This window comes from Camellia sinensis, chromosome 3, assembly GCF_055761805.1.
Source record: "Camellia sinensis isolate YWXY chromosome 3, ASM5576180v1, whole genome shotgun sequence".
NCBI classification, from domain to species: Eukaryota; Viridiplantae; Streptophyta; class Magnoliopsida; order Ericales; family Theaceae; genus Camellia; species Camellia sinensis.
The window spans coordinates 163,107,193-163,128,766 of NC_138963.1; the positions used below are offsets into that span (position 1 = coordinate 163,107,193).

At 37.2% G+C, this 21,574-nt stretch overlaps 1 protein-coding gene across 10 annotated transcripts; it reads right to left on the bottom strand.

Moving 5' to 3' along the window:
- Positions 1 to 241: 241 nt before the first annotated feature.
- MOS2 (D111/G-patch domain-containing protein) lies at positions 242 to 20,791 on the bottom strand. 10 transcript variants are annotated; one of them, XM_082921259.1, is made up of 3 exons: positions 19,092 to 20,782; positions 607 to 3,163; positions 242 to 562 (listed from the first exon to the last, which is right to left on the bottom strand). In XM_082921259.1, exon 1 carries the CDS (start codon positions 20,694 to 20,696, stop codon positions 19,155 to 19,157), a length of 1,542 nt encoding a protein of 513 aa, XP_082777385.1. In that variant the 5' UTR covers positions 20,697 to 20,782; the 3' UTR covers positions 242 to 562; positions 607 to 3,163; positions 19,092 to 19,154. The 10 variants fall into 10 exon arrangements, with proteins under 10 accessions (XP_082777385.1, XP_028117273.2, XP_082777388.1 ...); XM_028261472.2 differs by having other exon boundaries at positions 607 to 3,209; XM_082921262.1 differs by lacking the exon at positions 607 to 3,163 and adding an exon at positions 4,590 to 4,642 and having other exon boundaries at positions 242 to 482.
- Positions 20,792 to 21,574: the final 783 nt, after the last annotated feature.

The following is a 21,574-nucleotide window of genomic DNA, read 5'->3' on the forward strand; positions in this document are numbered from 1 at the left end:
GACAAATTAAATTTTTGTCTGATGTGTCATACTTCAAATGTGACAATGGGGCATCATTTTAATTGTGTACTATTGTCTTATTAAATTTTTGACATGTCATTTTTAAAATATTATAATAAAATATTTTTCTAATATATACACTATTAGCTTATTACGTTTCTAAATATAGGCCTAATTCATTTGAGAGATTTTTAATGTGAGATAAGACTTACAAGTTCATAAGAATATTTATAACACTAAATGATTCATAAGTCAAGAAAACTGCCATTAAAGGAAAGATTATAATATGAATCTCTCTCATCAAATGAAGTAAATAAACTTCTTGAGTAATAACATTAGGGCAGTTTACATTGGTATCTTCTCAAGAACAATGATACAAACTGTATATATGCACCTGAAAAAACCAAAAGAAGCTGAAGCGACCCACTTGAAAGTTGAGATTAGTAACTGTTGGTCCTGATTGCAACGGATCAGCTGCAAGCCTGCAACTAATCAACATGAGAGGATGCGTCAAAAACCTTTTTACAGTAGCAATATGCTTCAACTTCTGAAATTCAAAAACCTTTTTACAGTAGCAATATGCTTCAACCTCTGAAATTCAAAAACAAAGCAGAAAACAATCACGGAAGAGACAGAATTGTTTATAATTGGTCCTTTTAGCATTACGATTTACAAATCAAAACAAATATTGTCACAAAATGCTTTAACTATAAAATATAAACCTTAGATAGAAATCCTTGGGGGAAGCAAATAAGATACTGGTTCGCGTCCCATGCTACAATGCTTATTTTTCCATTATGTCAAAAGTATATATAGATGCAAAGGCACAAATATTCACATTTGTACATAAAACACGAACATTGCCACAATTAATGATCATATGTTATGTAGGTGTATCCCTGACGCTCTTGGCTTTAATGTAGGTATATATTATGCATGTGTATCTTTCACTTCACATAGTAGTGTGTCCTCTTCATAATCAAAGTTTTCATGTCTTCCTTGGATGTAGTTGCATTATGCATCTACAGCAGAATTTCATGAAATGTTGCAGTAATGTACAAAATTCTCCGGCTGCCATATCCAGCTTAAACATTGCCAAATGTCACTTCCATAGTAATATTTTAGCGCATGATGATTTATTGTGTCAATAAGATGCTTGGCATCACCTTTCCGTACTCTTTTATTTCTTTTCATTTTTTTTAATAGGTAAAGTGAACAGTTTCATAAATAAAGAAGTAAACAAAGAATACAAAATGAAGCCAGGCATACCTCTCAAGACTCGGTACAAACAACAAAACAATCAATAACAAGCTAAGAGAAGCCAAGTCAAATTACATGGAATATTCCTATTACTATAGATCCTCGCATTAAGAGGAGAAGCTTTAACATTTCTAAACTGTCAAGCTTTTGTCCGAATATCAAACTGGATCAGCTGCATAGCATTATGATGGGTGCCACATAATATCCTATTATTTTGCTATTGCCATATGTAATACACCAGTGCATTCAGCGAATTAATTACATACCTATGAGTAACAAATTCTCCAAACATATGGAGAGAGGACAATCAAAGATTACGTGGTGGAGAGTTCAAATGCCCTGATTGCAGAAAATACAAGAGGTGTTGCTAATAGTGACCCAATTAAGCAAATCTGTCTCTGGTTATTAATTCTCCCCCTTATTGCAAGCCAAAAAAATGAAACAGTGGCAAGTAACAGACTTAGGGAACCAAATGAACTTATGACATATACCAGCTGGATGGGGAGTCCTAATAGAGTCCCAAGTAACTGTGGCAATATATTTGTGGGTAAGGGAGAAAATCCACTCAGTTTTATCAGATCTAGAGAGATTGGCAAGGCCCCGTTTGTGGTGTCCTGTCCCTGGCCCACTCCTTGTTGAGGCGAGAAAAATTGGAGAGGTGACGGGGGTGGTGTGGGGGCGGGAAAGTGTTGGGCTAACTATACGAACCTCCCTCGAGGCTACTGACAATTACAAAGACCTCCCCTATAGTTCCTAAAATTACAATCTTGCCCTACTTTCTCTGACAATATGCACAAACCTCCCCTCTGTTCAGTCACTGTTAAAGCAATTAACAAGTCAACGAGTTTGAATTTCTAAATACCAAAAGTAAGATTTTCTATTCAGACAACCAGACATTCTTTCTTCCTCCACCAACTACCCAGTCCACCCCTACCCTTTACTGCCATTAGTGATCACATATATAAACATGGTGGTGGGTTTGTATTCGCAATGGCATTGTTGGCCATGGGAATTCTTGCTTGTTTAGTTCATTCACAACCCATCAAATCAAACAAGTCAAACACTATACTGAGCTTTTGATCTTGTATGCCAATAGGGTATTAATTCACTAGTATCTCATTAATATTTACATATAATCAAATACAAATAAATATATATATATATATATATATGTGTATACACATTCCCTAATCACAGCAATCATCATTGTCAATCGGTGGTTCTTGCATTCTTCACAAAAAAGCAACAAAGCATTAAACACAAAGTTATTTCACATTTTTTTCCATTGAAAAAATAAAGTTGAAACATGAAGGCACAGTCGAAGACTTGTCTTCGAAGAATATATGGAAAATTAATGATTGATGAGTCGAAATTTTGTAAATGAGAAAATGAGAAGTGATGGATTGAAAGTGGGCTCTCTCTCTCTCCTCTTCACTCCCTTTGCTTCTCTGCAGTATAAGGAATGTAACCAGAGGTGGATTCCCCACCGCATCCCCTGATTTCTTATTACAAATCAAATTGCTATAAAGACTCCTCACTAAAACAAAGACCCAAAATTCAGTCACTTCCCCCTCTCTGACTAAATTCTCTCCAAATTTTAGCAATCAGTATCCATCATCACAACTCATCTCCCTCAATTACAAAATTTAGTAGCAGTATTCATCACCACAAATTTTCATATATACCTTGCCCAGCAGCCAAGTCAACTGACCAAAACCAGAAGTGACCCAAGAAAAGCAAAAACAAACGCCATCATAGGTGGACCTTCTCACTCATCCCTAATTCCATTCTTCTTCGCCCCTCTATTTCTGTGACGGCTGCAACATCAATAACCCCCAAATTGAGCCATCAACATCATCACGCCTGAATTGGGACTGTTGTATGCTTTCCCAATAATTTGATCCTAATAGAGATTGGAATACATGTCCATGTGGTTGTAAAACATTTGCCTGTATAATTAAATTTCTATGAAGCACGGGTATGAGTACGAGTACTGATACTGATACGATACGAATACATCGTTATGGTAAAATTCAAAAAAAAAAATAGAGTATGGGCACGGCTTGGTACGCTTGCAAAAAAATATTTATTTTTAATTTAGAGTAATGCAAAAATTAATTAAATGGCTTAATTTGTTAAGGTCCAACCTACATTTAACATTTAATGCCAAAAGTAAAGAGAAAAATCAAAATTAAATGTTAATATATTAAATAACTTACAAATCATAGTTTAATTTTAAAATCATGCTAAGCATAAAACAAAAAATAAAAAAGAAATCTAGTAAAAGGAGTTTTGTCTCTGTAGTAGAAGAAAATATTATTTTAACTGAGATACGGTACGATTTGGGTATATACAAGGTACATCTAAGTACGGTACAAATTAAGAACAAAAAATTTAGGTAAGTACCTGATACGAATACAGCATGTTTTTCAAAGTATCCATACTTTATAGTTAAATTTTAAGTTTTATCATAACTATTTCATTGAAACATACATAATACAACAAGTGATGTAGCATAGAAGAAGAATACAAGAAAAAAAATTCTATTAAAAGCATAATTCCTAATCATACAAAAATTCATATGTTCTTCAATGTAGGCCTAGTTTGGCATAACCCAAAAAAGTCAAAAAGTCACTATCCTATTTAAGTCCTATCCTCTTATTTAAATCACATCATCTCTCTACCGCATCACTTCAAACCCAACTCATATTTCACGTTTTTTCATAAAAAGTCAAAAAGTACACTTATTTAGATCATTTCAAACAACCCCTTATTGTCATCCAATGTCTTTCCGATTCCCATCAATAATTTGTCAACAATTGATTGAGTTTATTTACTCCTTTATACTATTTTCCCCCTTATTTTTTGGCTTAACTAGCAAGATATAATTGTTAATTGCTGCCAAATGACAAATGCTACCACAATTTGACTCCACTACTTCTTGTTTACTTATATGATATGATCAAAGTTCAAGATATGTTCCTTTTTTCCTTTCCCCCTTTCTTTGCATTAATAAGTCGCATTATTACTTCTGATAAACTTCAAAACCATGATGGATTTATGGGCTTGTAATAGGTTCATCCACCACTTACGTCAATACGAACTTGACACCATGGCTTTGTCCAAGCAGTTTAAACACGCAACATGAATCAGCCTGACACAGACATGCTGAATTAACAATTTTTTTAAAAAAAATACAAAACAAAACACACAGAAATATATAATTTTATATATTATTATATGTCACATATATATGAATACTTTATTCAAAGATAACATAAAGTACAACATAGAACTAACTTCTAAAATTTCTAAGTTTAAGGGAGAACCTTAGTTTTATTAGGGTATTAGCTAATAGGCATGGTCATGAACACAACACAACCTGAAACCAACATGACACGAACAAGGCTATAACAAGGCTAACACAGTAGAGATTAGTCTATCACAAGGGGATAATCAAAAGACAAAGCAAGCCCAACAGAATATTAAGAGATATAGAAATAGAGGAACAAAGCACTGACCTTTGAAAAAATTAAAAATTAAAAAAAAAATAAATTAGATACTTAGTTGGCGTATCTCGCATCCCACCCGTATCCTCACGTATCTAAAATTAGAAAAATTATTTATAAAAATAAATAAATCAATAAATTGGATACTTATTTTCCATATCCAATACGTATATGGCTGTGTCGAACGCGTACTCATATCCAATACTCATATGAGGCCTTTTTTGGAGTATGTGTGCTTCATAGCTTGTAATGTGTTTCATGTGTGTCTAAGCAATGTACATTTGTCCCCAAGTGTCTAAAGTGTATCCAAGTTTAATTTTTAATTTTTTTTTAAACTACAATAGGATACATTTAGAAGTATATCAAACGCGTGTTCGATATGGACACAACACGAACACACTATGTTAGAATTTCCCATCTTTACCTTCACCTACTCCACTACACACTCCACTTCACCTACCTCCACTTCACCACACACTCCACTTCACCTAACCCACTATCACCTCCACTACACCTACTACCACATTTTCTTCTATATATATAGATTGTATAGGAATTGTAATTAATCAATCTTGTAATACAACAACATATATGAATTTTTTATATTGTATTTTTAACATGGTATCAGAGCAAGGTTAAGCACTTAGTATTTTTCGCTTCACCGGCGGGCGGCAACCTCGCCTTGGCCGCCCGCCGGACCTCAACCTAGTCCACTAGAATTTTCTACACATACCTTGAAATTTCTTCGAGTCCACCACCTTCACGCCCAACTCCTTCGAGTCGCTGTCCTTGACTCACCTAGTCAACCCAGACACATACACAACACCAACTTGATCTTCTCATCCACGACCCATCACACTGATACACACACACGGCAGAAATCTCTACCAATCAATGTCTCTCACAAGCAGTAGTGTGTTCCATTCACCATGGTGGTTTGTGGTTGAGTTGTGAAGTTTTAGAGTTTTTGCCGGCGTTCTGGATGGTGGGTGCAGGTCAACTATTTTGCCCAGTGGGTCTATGTCGCCGGCAAGTCTACATGAAGTTTGAAGGTGGTATGGGCTCTTCTTTGTCGCTGGTATGGGCTTTGCTCTGGCACTGGTTAGTTCATTTTGCTGGTGTCGTCACTACGGAGAAGTGTATCAGGCCCTTGGTATTGAAGTTCTCGCTTTTGTTGGTAAGCTGTGTTGCTGGGCCATGGTCATGCATTTCGGCCATGGTGAGTTTCTTGTTTCTTTTCCGGCGATGATTTTTTCGTCGCCGGTGATGAGGGTGTGAGATGGGGTCTTTTTACCGGTGCCATCGTTTTTTATTTTCGGCGAAGGATGTCCCCTTTTGGGTTCTATTCTCGGCTCCGTTCCAAGTTGATTGCTTCGGCTTCGGTTGTGCTGCTAGTGTATGCTTTGGTGACGATGCTGGCAGCTGATGGCGCGTTAATTGGCATTGGGAGTTCATCCATGTTGGGTAGAGTGAACAGCTGCAAAGCTGTCTGTTGGGTCTCATTGCCTTGATTATGGAAAAGACAAAAAGGGGTTGGTAAGTGGAGGAGCTATTTTGGGATATAGTTTGAATAGCTAAACCGTGGCTTCTTCAGCACATGGTTTTGGTATTATTTTGAGGTGGGGCCTTCGTGTAGCTCAATTACTGGGCTGTTTTTGACTCTCTCTCATGTTCCTTTTTCTCTCCACCAGACCCACTTTAATCATATCCACCACCATTCTTTTCTTTATCACACTTATCTTTATATCTTTTATAAAGATATATCTTTTTTTTTCAACCCACCGCCTATGCTTTCTCCCTTAAATATCTTATTATTATTATTATTATTATTATTAAAAAAAAAAAAAAAAAATTCCAAACACCATTACTGTTTTTCACAAATCACAAATCCGTGTGATAAGCTGTTTTTTCACAAATCCATGTGATAAAGATTTGCAAACCACACCTTACCTTATTTTATTCATCTCAGGGATCAACCCCGATCACAATTACACAAAAAAAAAAAAAAAAAAAAAAAAAAAAAAAAAAAACCCACACAAACACCCACCCACAGGTGGGATTTTTTTTTTTCCTTATCCCTTCTCTACTATGCCGCCGGTCTTTTCTTCTTGCCTCCGTCCTGGGCGGCCCTTGCCGGTGTTGCCTCCGTGTTTCCCACTCCACTGGGCACGATCACTACTCCCTGCTCCTCCACTGCAGCATATGGCGGCCCTCCAAATCGGAACATCACTGTGGCCTTCCGCTTCAGCTCCTTGTTTTCTGTCTTTAGCACACTTATCTCTGCTCGCGCATCCTTATACATGCGTTGGAGCAGAGCCAGCTGGGAGTTTAACTGTTGCACCTCATTTGTCCTGCTCTGCAGCCGGTGCGACAAGTTTGTGACCGCAGTCATGGTTTCCACACATGACTTCAGAGTATACTGATTGGCCTCAATATCAGTTTGCACCGCCATTTTTTGCTCCACCGACCGCATCGGAAAGTTCAACGGAGCAAAACCAGAGGTGTTTGGTTGAGGTTCACTGGCCACCGCACCAGTTATTTCTCTTGTGGCCTCGTTCAGTTCTGGAAAGAGCGTGAGTAGACCACGGGAAGAGGAGGCCATGTTCTGGGTAGCTGGACGGGAAGAAGAGGCCATGTTATGGTTGCTGAGTGTTTCAGAGATGGGTTGGTTACAGAGTGTTTACAGAGTGTTACCAGTGTATCTCTCTCAGCCAACGAAGAGTTTTTCAGAGGTTTCAGACTGGTTTGATTTCCACATTTTCCACAGCCTCCGCATTGGTTTATATCGACACTGACGAAGCGGCCGACACGCGCACTGTCGATCACGTGCATCGCCGCGTGTCTGGCGCGCCTTTTGATGGCTCGTCTTTTGATGCAGTGGGCACGCCTTTTGATGGCACGCCTTTTGAAAAAAATTGGGCGCACCTTTTGAGGATGCGATTTTTTAGGGGTCCGACAAGACTCTGTAAACTGTCCCGACATTGATTCCGGTTAGCTCCTTTATGGGTCCAACAAGACTCTGTAAACTGTCCCGACATTGATTCCGGTTAGCTCCTTTATGGGTCCGACAAGACTCTGTAAACTGTCCCGACATAGATTCCGGTTAGTTTCTACAAGGGTCCGACAAGACTCTGTAAACTGTCCCGACATTGATTCCGGTTAGTTTCTACAAGGGTCCAGCAAGACCCCATAAACTGTCTTCTACAACGGTCCGACATGACCCCATAAACTGTCTTCTACAACGGTCCGACATGACCCCATAAACTGTCTTCTACAACGGTCCGACATGACCCCATAAACTGTCTTCTACATCGGTCTGACACCACCATACAGTGTCCTCTACAACGTTATGACACCCCATACAGTGTCTTCACCAACGGTCTGACACGACCATACAGTGTCTCCTATCCTTTTTTATTTTTATGTATTTTCTTGTTTTGTTACTCTCTCCAAACTCAAGTTGGTTAGTTTCTCTCCTCCTTGAGTTTGCGGGGGGCTGTTAGAATTTCCCATCTTTACCTTCACCTACTCCACTACACACTCCACTTCACCTACCTCCACTTCACCACACACTCCACTTCACCTAACCCACTATCACCTCCACTACACCTACTACCACATTTTCTTCTATATATATAGATTGTATAGGAATTGTAATTATTGATTGTTGTATGATATTTCTTGTTCTTAAAAGTGTCTGTGCTCCTAACATTACCAAATTAAGAGTTACTTGGTGTTCATGGAAAAGTAACTTTGGGTGATGTGATGCAAGTTCACTTACTTAGGGACCAAAGTTTACCAATACTATTTATGTATAACAGTTGTATAAAGACTTTAGTAAATGTTTTTGCATAATAAAATTTCAGGTCAGTTAGATCTAGTTTTGAGCCCCATATGTCGTGGAAGTTAAGCCTTTTCATTAAAAAATGCAACCCAAAAAAAAAAAATATTTATGCCCTATACTAGGATTGCAAGTTTTGGCCGTGACCCAAGTGTTAATCAGACCCACCAACAGTTGTAGACAATGTTTTTCCTACCAACGATATCTTTCAACAATAGGTGTCTAAATATTATCTACTCAATCAATCTGTTCAACCATCAAATAGCCAATTTTTCGGATTTGATTAATCATTATCTTTTTACAGCCAATATAACCAACTGGATTAATCATTACTTTTCTTATTGAGACCCTTCCATCTGTATAAAGGGTGAGAAGCAAAGCCGATTTAAAATTTTAAATCTTTTAATCAATGACCATTTTTTATTACAAGATAACAAAATTATGCGATTGACAGTACATAATTGCATTTCCAGTTATACAAACTAGTGCAAGGCTTGACCAAAATTAGTGGAAGGATCGGATCTTTAGGGTGATAAATAAAATCATCATTATAAGAACAATATTAAAATTTAAAACCAAATATGTGATACACTAAAAAATTAAAGAACACATGTATGTTGGAGACTAGGGTTCAAATGTGCTAATTTGACTAAGTTTTCCCAATTTACACTTTGCATCATCTAGTATTCCTGATAGTGAAAACCACCAGTATCAGCATGCAAGAACATGGGGTCAAAAAATGGAGATCATAAAAATTTGGGTAAATTACACTTACCTTTCTTGAGGTTTCTGACAAATACAAAGACCTCCCCTGTAGTTTCAATAATTACAAAACCTTCCTTAATTTAACTGACAATATCAAGATTTCCCCATTTTTTTACTGTCGTTCACACAACTAACATAAGTTGCTAATGTCATCAAAGATAAATACTGAAATGCCCATAATGTCCTCAAGTGTCTTGAAACACTCAACGAGCTAAGTTCCATGAAATAAAACCCAATCTACTCCACAGCGAAAAATAAATATATAAAACACAACGTATTCTCTCTATCTTTCTCTTAGACTTCTCTCTCCGTCATCCTTCCTATTTCACAAAGCTAACAACTTCAGTCAAACAACATAGTTAACAATAAACTCAATCAAAAGTAAACGAAACTAACAACTTCATACCAAACAACAATAATCAAACTCACCACCAACAACTACAATCTTTACAATCCCCATTTCTTAAAACCCTCAAAAATCAAAGAATACAAAACAAAAAATAAAAAACAAATCAAAACAAAGCAGAAAAAATAGTTATATGTATATATATAGCCACCATCATAAAACCCAGAAAAATTAGAACCTAAAATCATTCATCTTCAATTCGATTCCTCAACTAGGTAGCTCCAAATACAAGCCACCGTGAATACTTTTTGACCCTTCACAGATTAAACTAACTTTATTGTACATATACATCCAAATCCCCAATATTCTAATAGACAATACCAACTGTATTACTTACATTCAAAGATCAACTTGCAAAAACCAACTCAGATTACAGAGCATTACTAAAATTTCCAGATTACAGATAGCATTCGTTGTTTTTAGAGCATTACTAAAATTTTCAATAGCATTCGTTGTAATACATGTAAACTAACTCAGACATATATATATATATAAAGGGAGAGAGAGAGAGAGAGAGAGAGAGAGAACTTGAAAAGTTGGGAATCACAAGAAAGCTACTTTAATTTGGGTCGAATACACCAGCGCTGCAACTCCGACTATTCTTCTACCTCCATCACCCATTGATGGGTCTTCTATGAAATCATTGATGGGTCTTTGTGCTATGGTTGTACGAGAGAGCAAGATGCGCCTGCCGCCAATGGGTCTTGCAATGGTTTAAACAAAATGGGTTGTTGTGCAAGGGATCATCAAATCTACATTCGTCTCGCTTATGTTACTGTGAAAACAATCGTACGAACATGAGGAAGGCAAAAGGAGAATAGAGCACCATCGCAAAGGAGAGAGGGAGAGAGAAAAGAGACAAAGAGGAGGGTTCGATTTCACCGTTGGAAGGAAGAGAGAGAGAGAGAGAGAGAGAGCAGAGGGTGCCGGCAGTGGGGGAGAGGAGGCCTGAGAACACCTCTGAGATCGGGATCGCCGTAGGTCTGGTGAATCTGCCTTCGGCGGTTGGGGGTGGCGGTTGGGGGGGGTGAAGTTGGAGGTTTGGTGGCAATGGAGAGTCTTCTAAGGAGGAAGAGGGAGAAGGTAGAAATTGGGTGTAATGGAGGGGAAACGCAGAGGCAGAAGAGATGAAGATGGGATAATTATCAAATAGAGTGACGTGCATGATAAGGTTTTATGAGGAAGTGAACCAAGGGTCATTTTGTCTTTTTGCACTCAAATGAATGGGTAATATGGTCATTTTGTATATACAATAACGTCTTTTGTACAAAATTGACGGAATGGGAGAATCTTGATATTGTCAGTTAAAATAGGAGAAATTTCTGTAATTATTGAAACTACAATGCAGGTCCCTGTATTTGTCAAAACCTCAAAGGAGGCTAGTGTAATTTACCCTTAAAATTTTGAAGAAGTAACAGCCCAAAAAATAAATTTAAAAAAAAAAACAAAAACAAAAAAAGAAATTTACTGATATTGGTTTCTACTGCCTGTCATTATGTAAATTTTGATTTTCCTACTCATTGACTATAATATCAAAAGAAGTCATTGAAGAGTATTATGCAAAGGTTTATATCTAAAGAAATTTGGTGGTGGAATTCTGATATACAGCTTGTATTAAAAAACAAAAAACAAAAAAAAAAGCTTTAAAAAGGGTTAAAAGAATACAAACAACAAAAATTATGCAAGATATAAATGGGCTAATGAGGAGGTTAAAATGACAATGATTCTAAGTTGAAGCTTACCATGATTTTTATACTCAATTAAAAAGTAAAGACGGAGAACAAAATAATTACAAATTTGAAAAGTTAAAAGAAAGCAAGGCAAGAAACTTTAATCCACTAAGGTGTATAAAAAGTGAGGATTCGATGGTGCTAGTGAAGGATGAGTAGATTAAAGACAAATGGAAAAGTTGTTTTGAAAACTGTTAGATGGAAAACATGTACAAAGTTTAGGAGGGGACGAGTATGATAGCTTTGATAGAACTAAAAACCAGAAGTTAGTATCTAGGGTTGCACAAAAAAATGGCCAAACCGAATAAACCGACTGAACCGATCATTTTTGGTCGGTTTTCTTAATTACTTCTAGTTTGTTCAGTTACCAAATAAGGAAAAAATTGGTTTCCAGTTCGGTCACCGGTTTTAATGTATTAAATCGCGAAACTGACCGAAACTTGTAGATTGAAGTGCTATAAAGAGTTGTATATTGTGTCTGAAAAAACAAAACCTTCATCATCTCACCGGCATTCCCTTAATACACCCTCTCCCTCTCTATAACATTATCTCTCCTCAGCCCCTCTTGAAACATCCTCTCGCTTTCCCTCCCGACTTGTGATCTCAATTCTCACAGTGATGATAGCAGCAAAAACTACATCTGATCTGAGATTGTTAGCGAAAACTACATGAGATTTGAGATCTGCATCAGAAAAAATACTCTCTTTTATCTCGCACCCTCTATTTGATCGGTTTCCGAGAAATTTCAGAAAATGTAACAGATATGAAATTTGTAGCAAAAAATAATCTCCCTCCACATCACTCTTTTTGTTTGTTTGGTTACCACCTCTGTTTCTCCCTATGTCTCAATTTTTTTCCTATTGAAACTCAGAGACGGAAAACCAATACCTGACCAAAACCGACCCCCAATTCGAATGAGTTGACTCAGTTGATTTCGAACTGGAGAACAGTCAATAGTGGATAAACAAAGTTCCCACCGGAAATGGTAGGTTTGGCTAACGAGCTAAGGGTGAACTCGACTCAATCCGACCTATGAACCCCCTTATTAGTATCAATAGTCAGAAAGCATAAAGCTAAAGGAAGATCATTAGTGAAACCTAGGGAGTTAGGCATAGTGCCTTCTTCCTCAACATCAAGTTCACCCACTACAGTGATAATGATTTTGTTCACGGGAAACTTCATATTGATTTGATGAGGATGCCACAACTAAGTTTGTGTGGATCCAAGATAGCAACATTTTATACATTTATAGTATATCCGCTACATGGAATAGAGTTGACCAAAAAAGACTTGGAATTAAGTCTAAGTTGTCAAACAATACCTTGCACGGCACAAGTGGTCCTGTCATAAGCCCAAACAGCTGTGGTGAGGAGCAAACCAAGAAGGGTCCAAATTCAGCTACCTAGTTGCACTCAATGTGCTTTTATTATTAAATTTTGCATAAGGTTCTATTAAGACCCTCTTGATTTGGTAGTGATCTACAAAGGCCTCTACACTAAGAAGCACAGACACAGACACGCGACACAACACGAACATAATGACACGCTAATTTTAAAAAAAATGCAAGACATAACATATGGGGGCACACACAAATATATAATTTTATATATATAATGAACATATCATTTAAAGATAACAAAAAAATGCAATATAACACTTATTTTTATGATTTTACTTTGTTTTTGTTTTATTATTATACCCTAAGTTACTTTGTTTAAACTTATAATAAGTTTTATGCATGTCCAATCAATTGACATGTGTGTCCTCCAAGTGTTGGGTCTAAAAAAAATTTAAAAAATAGATCACGTTATGATGAGTATCGAACATGTGTCGAAAAGTGTACGATGAGTGTCGGTGTCCAACATGAATACACCACCTTCTTAGAAGTGTTCATGCGTCTTAGCCTCTACATATAGGGATCAAGTAAGGGCATAGAGAATGTAAAGTCAAAATCATTGGAGAATGTAAAGTCAAAATCATTCTAAGTGAAGGTAATTGGTTATCGTAAAATAAGGAAGTTTGAGATAGAATTTGCACAAAAGAAGATGAAATCAAGTAAGACATTAAGATTAGATGGTATCCTTATTGAGGCTATAAAATGTTTGGGTGAGGAGGTGTATTGGTTGATAAAATTATTTAACAAGGGTCTAATAACTAGTAAAATGACCAACGAGAGAAGAAAAAATATAGTATCACCCATAGTTAAAAAAATTAATAAAGAAGATATCTAAAATTGCAACAATTATAAAGGCATTAAGTTGATTAGTCAAACAATGCAATTGTAATAGAGAGTGATTGATTAGTGATTGAGAGTTGCAATCTAGGAAGCACGGATACGGGATACGGATACGATACGATACGGATACGGCGATACGACAAAATTTGAAAAACTAGGATACGGATACGGCGGGGATACGTTCGTAAAAAATATTATTTTAACAATTTTTAGTAATGCAGTATGCATAAAAATAAAACCTAAAGCAAAAGATAACTTGATAAAGAAGAAAAATTCTTACAAAACTAAGAGTCTTCAAGGTCAATAGCTTCAACTTGTTCCTCTTCATCATTGAATATCACAAGACCTTAGCTAAAGCCAAAAAATCATTCTTAAATAAAAATTTCAGCAAATATACTTTTTTAAGTCATCAATGATAGCCTAGGAAGCACGGATACGAATATGGTGATATGGGGATGTGGATATGGCGATATGTCAAAATTTGAAAAAGTACGATACGGGTACAGCGGGGATACATTCATAATTTTTTTTTTATATAATTTTAATAATGTAATATGCATGAAAATAAAACTTAAAGTAAATTAATAAATAAGGAGAGGGATTCCTATTAACCTAAAAGTGCTCAAACATTCATAAAACATCCAAAACTAAAAGCAAATGCAAATTAAACATCATCCTTACATGCCAACACCAAAAAAAGAATGAGAGCAGAGAGAAGAAACGTGAGAGAGTGAAAAAGCGAGAGAGAAGTGAGAGAGACAACAAGGATACATCAATTTGACAAATTCTATTACTTTAACTCTCACTATATTCCTCTTATCAAAAAACTAAACAAAATATTATAAGTAATATATAACTTCGAGTATCCGATACTTCAAAATTAAGTATCCGATACTTCAAAATTAATAAAAAATTAATTAAGAAGTATCTGATACTTTTAAGAAGTATCCGATACGTATCCGCGAGTATCCGAGGAGTATCGGTATCCGATAAGTATCCGATACGGATACGTCACCCTTTTTGAAGTATCCATGCTTCATAGGTTGCAATAATAATATCAAAAAATAAGTTTGGATTTATATTTGAAAGAGCTATATTTACTAATGAGATTAACAGAAAAGTACCAAGAGAAGGAAAAGAGATTCATATGATTTTTATGACTTCATAAAACACTTACATAGCATGTTTAGAGATATAATATAGTGGGCATTATAGACAAAGCAAGTGAATGCGATAAAGGACATTTATGATAAGGTTTTTGCCAAAATTAGATCACTTTAACAGTAGAAAAGGGTCAGCCTTGACTCCTGGCCTATTTGCCTTGGTTATGGACTATGTTACACGGACGCGGGTACGGGGTATCGGGTGCTGGTGCGGGTGCGGGTGCGGATGCGTATCTAGGGATCGAACACTTCAAAATTAAAAATTAAGGATACGTGGATATGTATCCAAATTTGGATACGGGTACGGGGATACATTAATTTTTTTTTTTTTTTAAATATAGTTATTAAGATGAGTTATATTATATAAATAACAAATAATTATTTTACATATGTGTTTATTTATTTTTATTAATATATATAAATATATATTATCTTATAATTATATTATATGTTATACAATAATTATTATATAATATATAATAATAATTGTTATTATTATAGTTATTATAATAATAGTTAACTATTATTATTTTATATAGATATATACGAATAAATATAGATGTGAATCAAGAGGCAGAGATGTCAATCAGTAAAGTCAAGAATAAAACGAGAGAGAGAGAGAGAGAGAGGGAGAGAAGCAAAGCGAAGCGATCGCTCGCGATTACGATCGCGAGGGAGAGAGAGAGAGAGAGAGAGAGTCGTCTAGGGTGTTCGACTGTTCAATCGACTGATGGAGCTTCAATCTTCGACTAGATCGACCGGATGATCTTCAACGGGAGGTCGTCGATCTTCGATTTCCACTGGATCGACTGGATGGAGCTTCAACCAGGTTCTCTCTTGCCCTATCCTCTTTCATTTCTTTTGCTGTCGGTAAAGAGCCGTGTCCAAGATAGAACAGCCGAATCCGACACAGATCCCACAACCGCACCCGTGTCGTGTCGTGTCGACACGGGTACTTCATCCCAAAGTGCCGAGTCCATGTAACACAGGTTATGGATAATTAAGTAGCCACATTTCAGGATGATGTCACTCATAGTGTACGTTATCTGCAAATGATATTGACGTAGTAGATGAAACTACAATAGGAATTAACTCTAAATTAGAAACTTAGAAACAAACACGGAGTCAAAAGGGTTTCAAAAATGTAGGGCTACATTAAATTTATAGAATGTAACTTTTAGTAACAACAGAATGAGAATAGAAAAAAATAAAAAATAAATAAGTGAAGATCAAAAACCAGGATACCAAAGAGTAAACAATTTTGTTATATAGGATTGATTATTAATAAGGATGGAAAGGAGGGAGATGATGTGACGCATACAATCAAAGTAGGTTGGTTGAAGTGGAGTGCTTCTGGCATATTCATGTTATCAAAAGTGTGCTTAGGCGTGCACCTAGACGCGAGGAGCCTTTCATCTTTCATCTTTCATCAAATTTAAATTTACCGTTGGCCTGAACATCCTCCAAGATGTCCACTCAGATGTCCACCAAGAGCAATTTTGACAACTTTTGTGTTCATTTCCAAACGACCTCCAGGACATCCGTCCAGACGTCCTCCCAAACAACCGAGGATATGAAAAAATTTGATGAAAATTCTAGGTTTAACATTGGAGTGAACGGTATCAAATCAAATTTTCCATTATAATTTTACTCAAATTTGATGAAATTTTTTATTCACCGTTGAAGATGGTCTAAAAGAAGCTAACTTTAATGAAGCATGTTTGTGGCGCTCTCTTGCAATCATGCTTGATTTGTTAAAGGTGTAATACTACTCTTTCAACCAAGTGAAGCCTATTATAATTTTATATGTTGGCACATCCTATCCAAGCCTCCCAAACAAGTAGATAGTATCAACCCTAAGTAAACAAATTAAAATTACATATCAAAGCTTTTATATTTCGACTTGCATACCATTTTTTTTGTTTTACCTTTTTTCCTCAGGATGGTGACAATGGCCATACAGTAATTTGCAACCTAAATGTTTATAATTCAATGACTTAATATGCTTAATTTACCAAAAAATTACTTAATCGTTTATTTTATTTACCTAATTTGTTTAAATACTTAATTGCTCAATTATTTAATTACTTACTTTTCTTAATTGCTTGATGGTTTAATTATTTAATTAATTACTTAATTTCTTAATTGTTTAACAGTTTCAAATTATTTACTTGCATGATTTTAATTCACTTCGTTTGATATGACATTGGTACATAGTAGATAAAACATAAAATATATTTTCCAACTCATGGAAAACTATGCAATATCTATAACACGCCCCTCGCCTCATGCCTAAGCCCAAAGAAACCTTGGTGAATCAGCATGTCTCTCAACTAAAATAACATCGGGCATATTATGCAATCGATGGATATCAACAAAATTGAAAATAATAAAATTGAGGGCACAGTTATAAGTACAATGATACTTTATAGGATAGAATGTCAGGCAACTCAAAAACAACACATTAATAGAAATAATGTAGCAGATATGACGAAGCTAAGAAGGCTTAAGAGTAGCACTAATTGAAAATAAGTTGAGAAAGAACAAAATAAGATTAGTCATGTACAATGACAATTGATAAATGCAACAATAAGAAAAAGTGATATGATCACTGTAAATGAAAATGCAAGAGGGACAGAAAATCCTAAACTGATATGGAATAGTGTGCTGAAAAATTATGAACTTATTTGATTTAACAAAGCATATAACCCTTGACAAAATGAAACTGATAGAAAATGATTCATGTGACCAACCCCAATTGATTGGAAGCTTATCTTCATTTCGTTTGGTTTGGTTTGGTTTTAACTATATCGAAATTTAGAGTCCTGAATTTATAGAACAAATAACTGGTAAACAAGGGAGATGATATAGCAAAGATAGAAAAGTTAAGATGATAATAAGTGGCAAGAAACATATATATTGGGTATAATACATTAATTAAAATTCAAACAAAGATAGGATGAGGGTATCAGCTAAGATGGTTTGATCAATTGCAACAAGGTTGATAATTACATAGTTAAAGAATGTACGATACACTGGTAGGAGAAGGCCGAAGGTATAGGTTAGCCACTTAGTGTTACAAACCATCAAGGGTACGAATGATGCCATCTTCAATGAGTAAGCTACTTGCTTCTTGGGATTTTTCATGTTCAAGTAAGCCAAAAAGGAAGAATTGGGACACACTAGTTTTGTTCATTTTTTGGACTATGCAGAGGGATTGAAATAAGAGATCATTTGAGAGAGTTTAATAACCTTGTGTAGTTTGAAATGATCATTGCTTCTTTCTTTATTTTTTTATTATTTGGTTGAGAGACAATTGTCCTTTTTCGGTTTTGCCTTTTGTGCAGTTTATATTTGAGTTGTACATGCATGTGGATATGTAGCGTGTCCGGGCTTTGACCTTTTTGAGTATATAGATAGATTCACCCCCTTGAAGCACTTTCAGTAATCTATAATATTTATATGCTTATGAAAAAAGGTCATAAGTTATGGCTCAAGGACAACATATAGCCCGTAACTTTAGAATGCCTTTCAAAGTTCAACATATCTTAATCATACAAAGCCCTTGTATCAACTCTTTGGAATCCACAATATGAATCCTTAGCCATATTTTCAAATCGGAACCTAAGCCACCATGTTTTTCTTCACTACATCACTAGCATTCTTCTTCATCTTTCCCTTGTCCTTGTCACGATAATCTCATTAAGTATTCAATATCTATTCCCTTCAAAATTAACCTCAATTATGTATGTGATACCCCTACAATGGCTCCAACTATAGTAGCAGGCAACCATTAATTATACTGTAAGATCAAATTCAACTTTCATACAATTGTTCTACAAGCAATATGAGTAAACTGTAGACATCAGTTCAGAACTTTTGAGTACCTTCTTCTTCTTTTTTTGTAACAAGAATTAATTTACCAGTGCCAGATTTCTCACAAAACAGTGAATACCACCAGTTTTAATACAACACAATGGGCAAGAGAAACTTCCCTACTACTATGCTTTTTATGATGAAAACACCAAATTCATTGTACCACTTACAATGAACGTGAAAAAAAAGTATACGGACAGCAGGATATAAATTAAATAGCCATTCAAATCATGTAGTTGTGCACCACACCCTAGAATATGGAGTGCAGACCTATGAATTAACATAAAACATTGAGTTCAAAGTACCTTCTAAATTAGAAGACCAGCCATCATCATATAGATGCTAAATTGTGGTCGCTGCATACAAAACTAATACCCAATATAGCTTGGGTCTCCAATATACTCGGCAATTTGCTCCAGTCGCACATCAAGCAGCACATGGGTATCAGCATCACGGACAACAGCAGTTTCATTCTCCACATCCTTCTCCACTAAGCTTCCATAGACACCCTTATGCTTCCCATACAAGACAAGAACTGGTCCCCCACGCCGTGGAAGTGCAGTCTCAAGAAGGTCTTGGTCCACACCCTGAATAAGCTCCCTAGTATCATCCATAGATATGTCGCACGTCGTAAGTCCAACCACATCAACAACCTCACCTTTTTTCAAGTACAATCTCCCTCCTTTCAAGTCTTTGCTAATAATTCTAACTCGAATATGACTAGAAAGCCAACGAACTTGATTAGTAGTTCTCAATTCTTCTCTTGGTTGACTTCCTCTTCCTTCTTCTCGACTATGTTTGTCATCTTTCCTTTGCTCCTCAATCCCCTCCTCCTCCTTATTTTGCCTATGACTTCGACGACGACCACTTGGCCAATCCTTAACCCTCTTCCCATCACCATCACTGCCACTGACTTCACCTTTCGAACCCTGAATCCTTAATTCCTTCAACTTCCTCAAACATCTTTCTTCTTCCACTGAACCCAACTCTGCAACATTGCCAATTCTCACCTTCACTTCCTCCTTCCACCCCGAAAGCTTCAAAACAACCAAATCATTACCCATTACCTCTACAATCCTACCCTTCAACCCAATATCCCTGCCACCAATTATCCTAACATCTTTACCCACACGAAACCGGCCTTCTTGTTCTTCTCCTCCTCTTCTAATATCCCTCAACTCCTTCTCCTTGTTCATAGCATTGCTACTACTAGTGTTATTATTATTGTTAATAACGGGCATGTCAGTAACAAACCCTAACCCTTCTTTGGCAGTCCTCCTCTCATACTGCACAACCTTGACATCATCTTTCACATTCCTCCCAATTCCTCTACCTTCATACCAACCGTAGCCAGCGAGCAAAGCCGCACCAAAGCCCTCAACGGGCATGTCAGCATACTCATCGATACCGCGATCGTCCGGTAAGCGCTTCAAATCTTCCTTCAATTTATGCAACATCACAGACTCTATAGGGATTGGTCGCTGAGGCTGAGGCTGAGGCTGTGGCTTCACATCATCAGATTCAGAATTGTTGGCATCGTCAGTGTTGGAATTGCGGAGATTCAAGCCGTAGGACATGTTGCTGGGGTCAGCGTCGGTGGTGGCGGTGGATTCGAGCTCGAATTGGAGATCTTGAGGAGTGGAGGAGGAGGATTGGAGAGGAAGATCGAGGTTCTTCATCTTCTTGTGAGGACGCCATTCGTTGGGCTTAGGAGGGATGACGAGCTTCTTGGAGTTTTGGGATTCGATTAGGGATTTGGAAGCGTCGAACTCTGTCAGGTACTCTTTGTTTGCTGAGTCTCGGTTGTCGTCGTCGTCAGTGTTGAATTTCTGTAAGGGTTTGGAGTTAGGTTGCTGTTGTTGCTGCTGCTTCGAAGAGGGTTTTGAAGAGAGAGAAAACGAGAGCTTCATGTTGATCGGAGGAGGGTCGTTGACGATGGCCACCTTGATCTGTTGTTAAATTACGACTCTTGTTTGTTTGTAAGCCAGCCTCGTTTAGCAAGGTGGGGTTTGGTAACACTTTCTTATATTTATAAAAATTTTTAAAAATTAAATGAAAATTTATTTAATAAATTTTTAATTTATAAATCAATGGTCTTAGTTTATAAATTTAGTCAAAAAATATAAACTCAAAAAATAAGTTTATGTTTTGAGTTTTTTATTTATTTTTTTTTTACCACCCAACACTAGCCGCCACCCGCCACAATTTTCCATCACCGTCTTTCACCACCACCACCCACCCACCCACTCACCACCCACCTGCCACCACCACTCGTCACCACCACCTACCTGCCACCTTCCACCCACCACCACCCACTACCCACCACCCACTTACCACCCACTCACCACCACCACCCATTCCTTGTCGCCGTCGCCGCCGCCGCCACTACCATCCACTGCCCGCTATCTACCCGCCACAACCACTCACCACCCACCTGCCACCACCATCCACTAGCCGCCACCCCCAGCCACCTGCCACCCACCCGCCATTCGCCACCCACCTGCCACCACCTGCCACCACCACCACCCACTCGCTACCACTTACCACCCGCCGCCGTCACCCACTTACTCACTACCACCCACTCGCTACCATTTTTCACCACCGTCTTCCGCCACCACCACCTGCCATCATTTTCCACCACCGTCTTCCGCCGCCACCACCCGTCTCCACCCATCACTCGCTACCACTTGCCACCGTCACCCAACCACGCACCACCACTCACTCGCTACCATTTTCCACCACCGTCTTCCGTCACCACCACCCGCCATCATTTTCCACCACCGTCTTC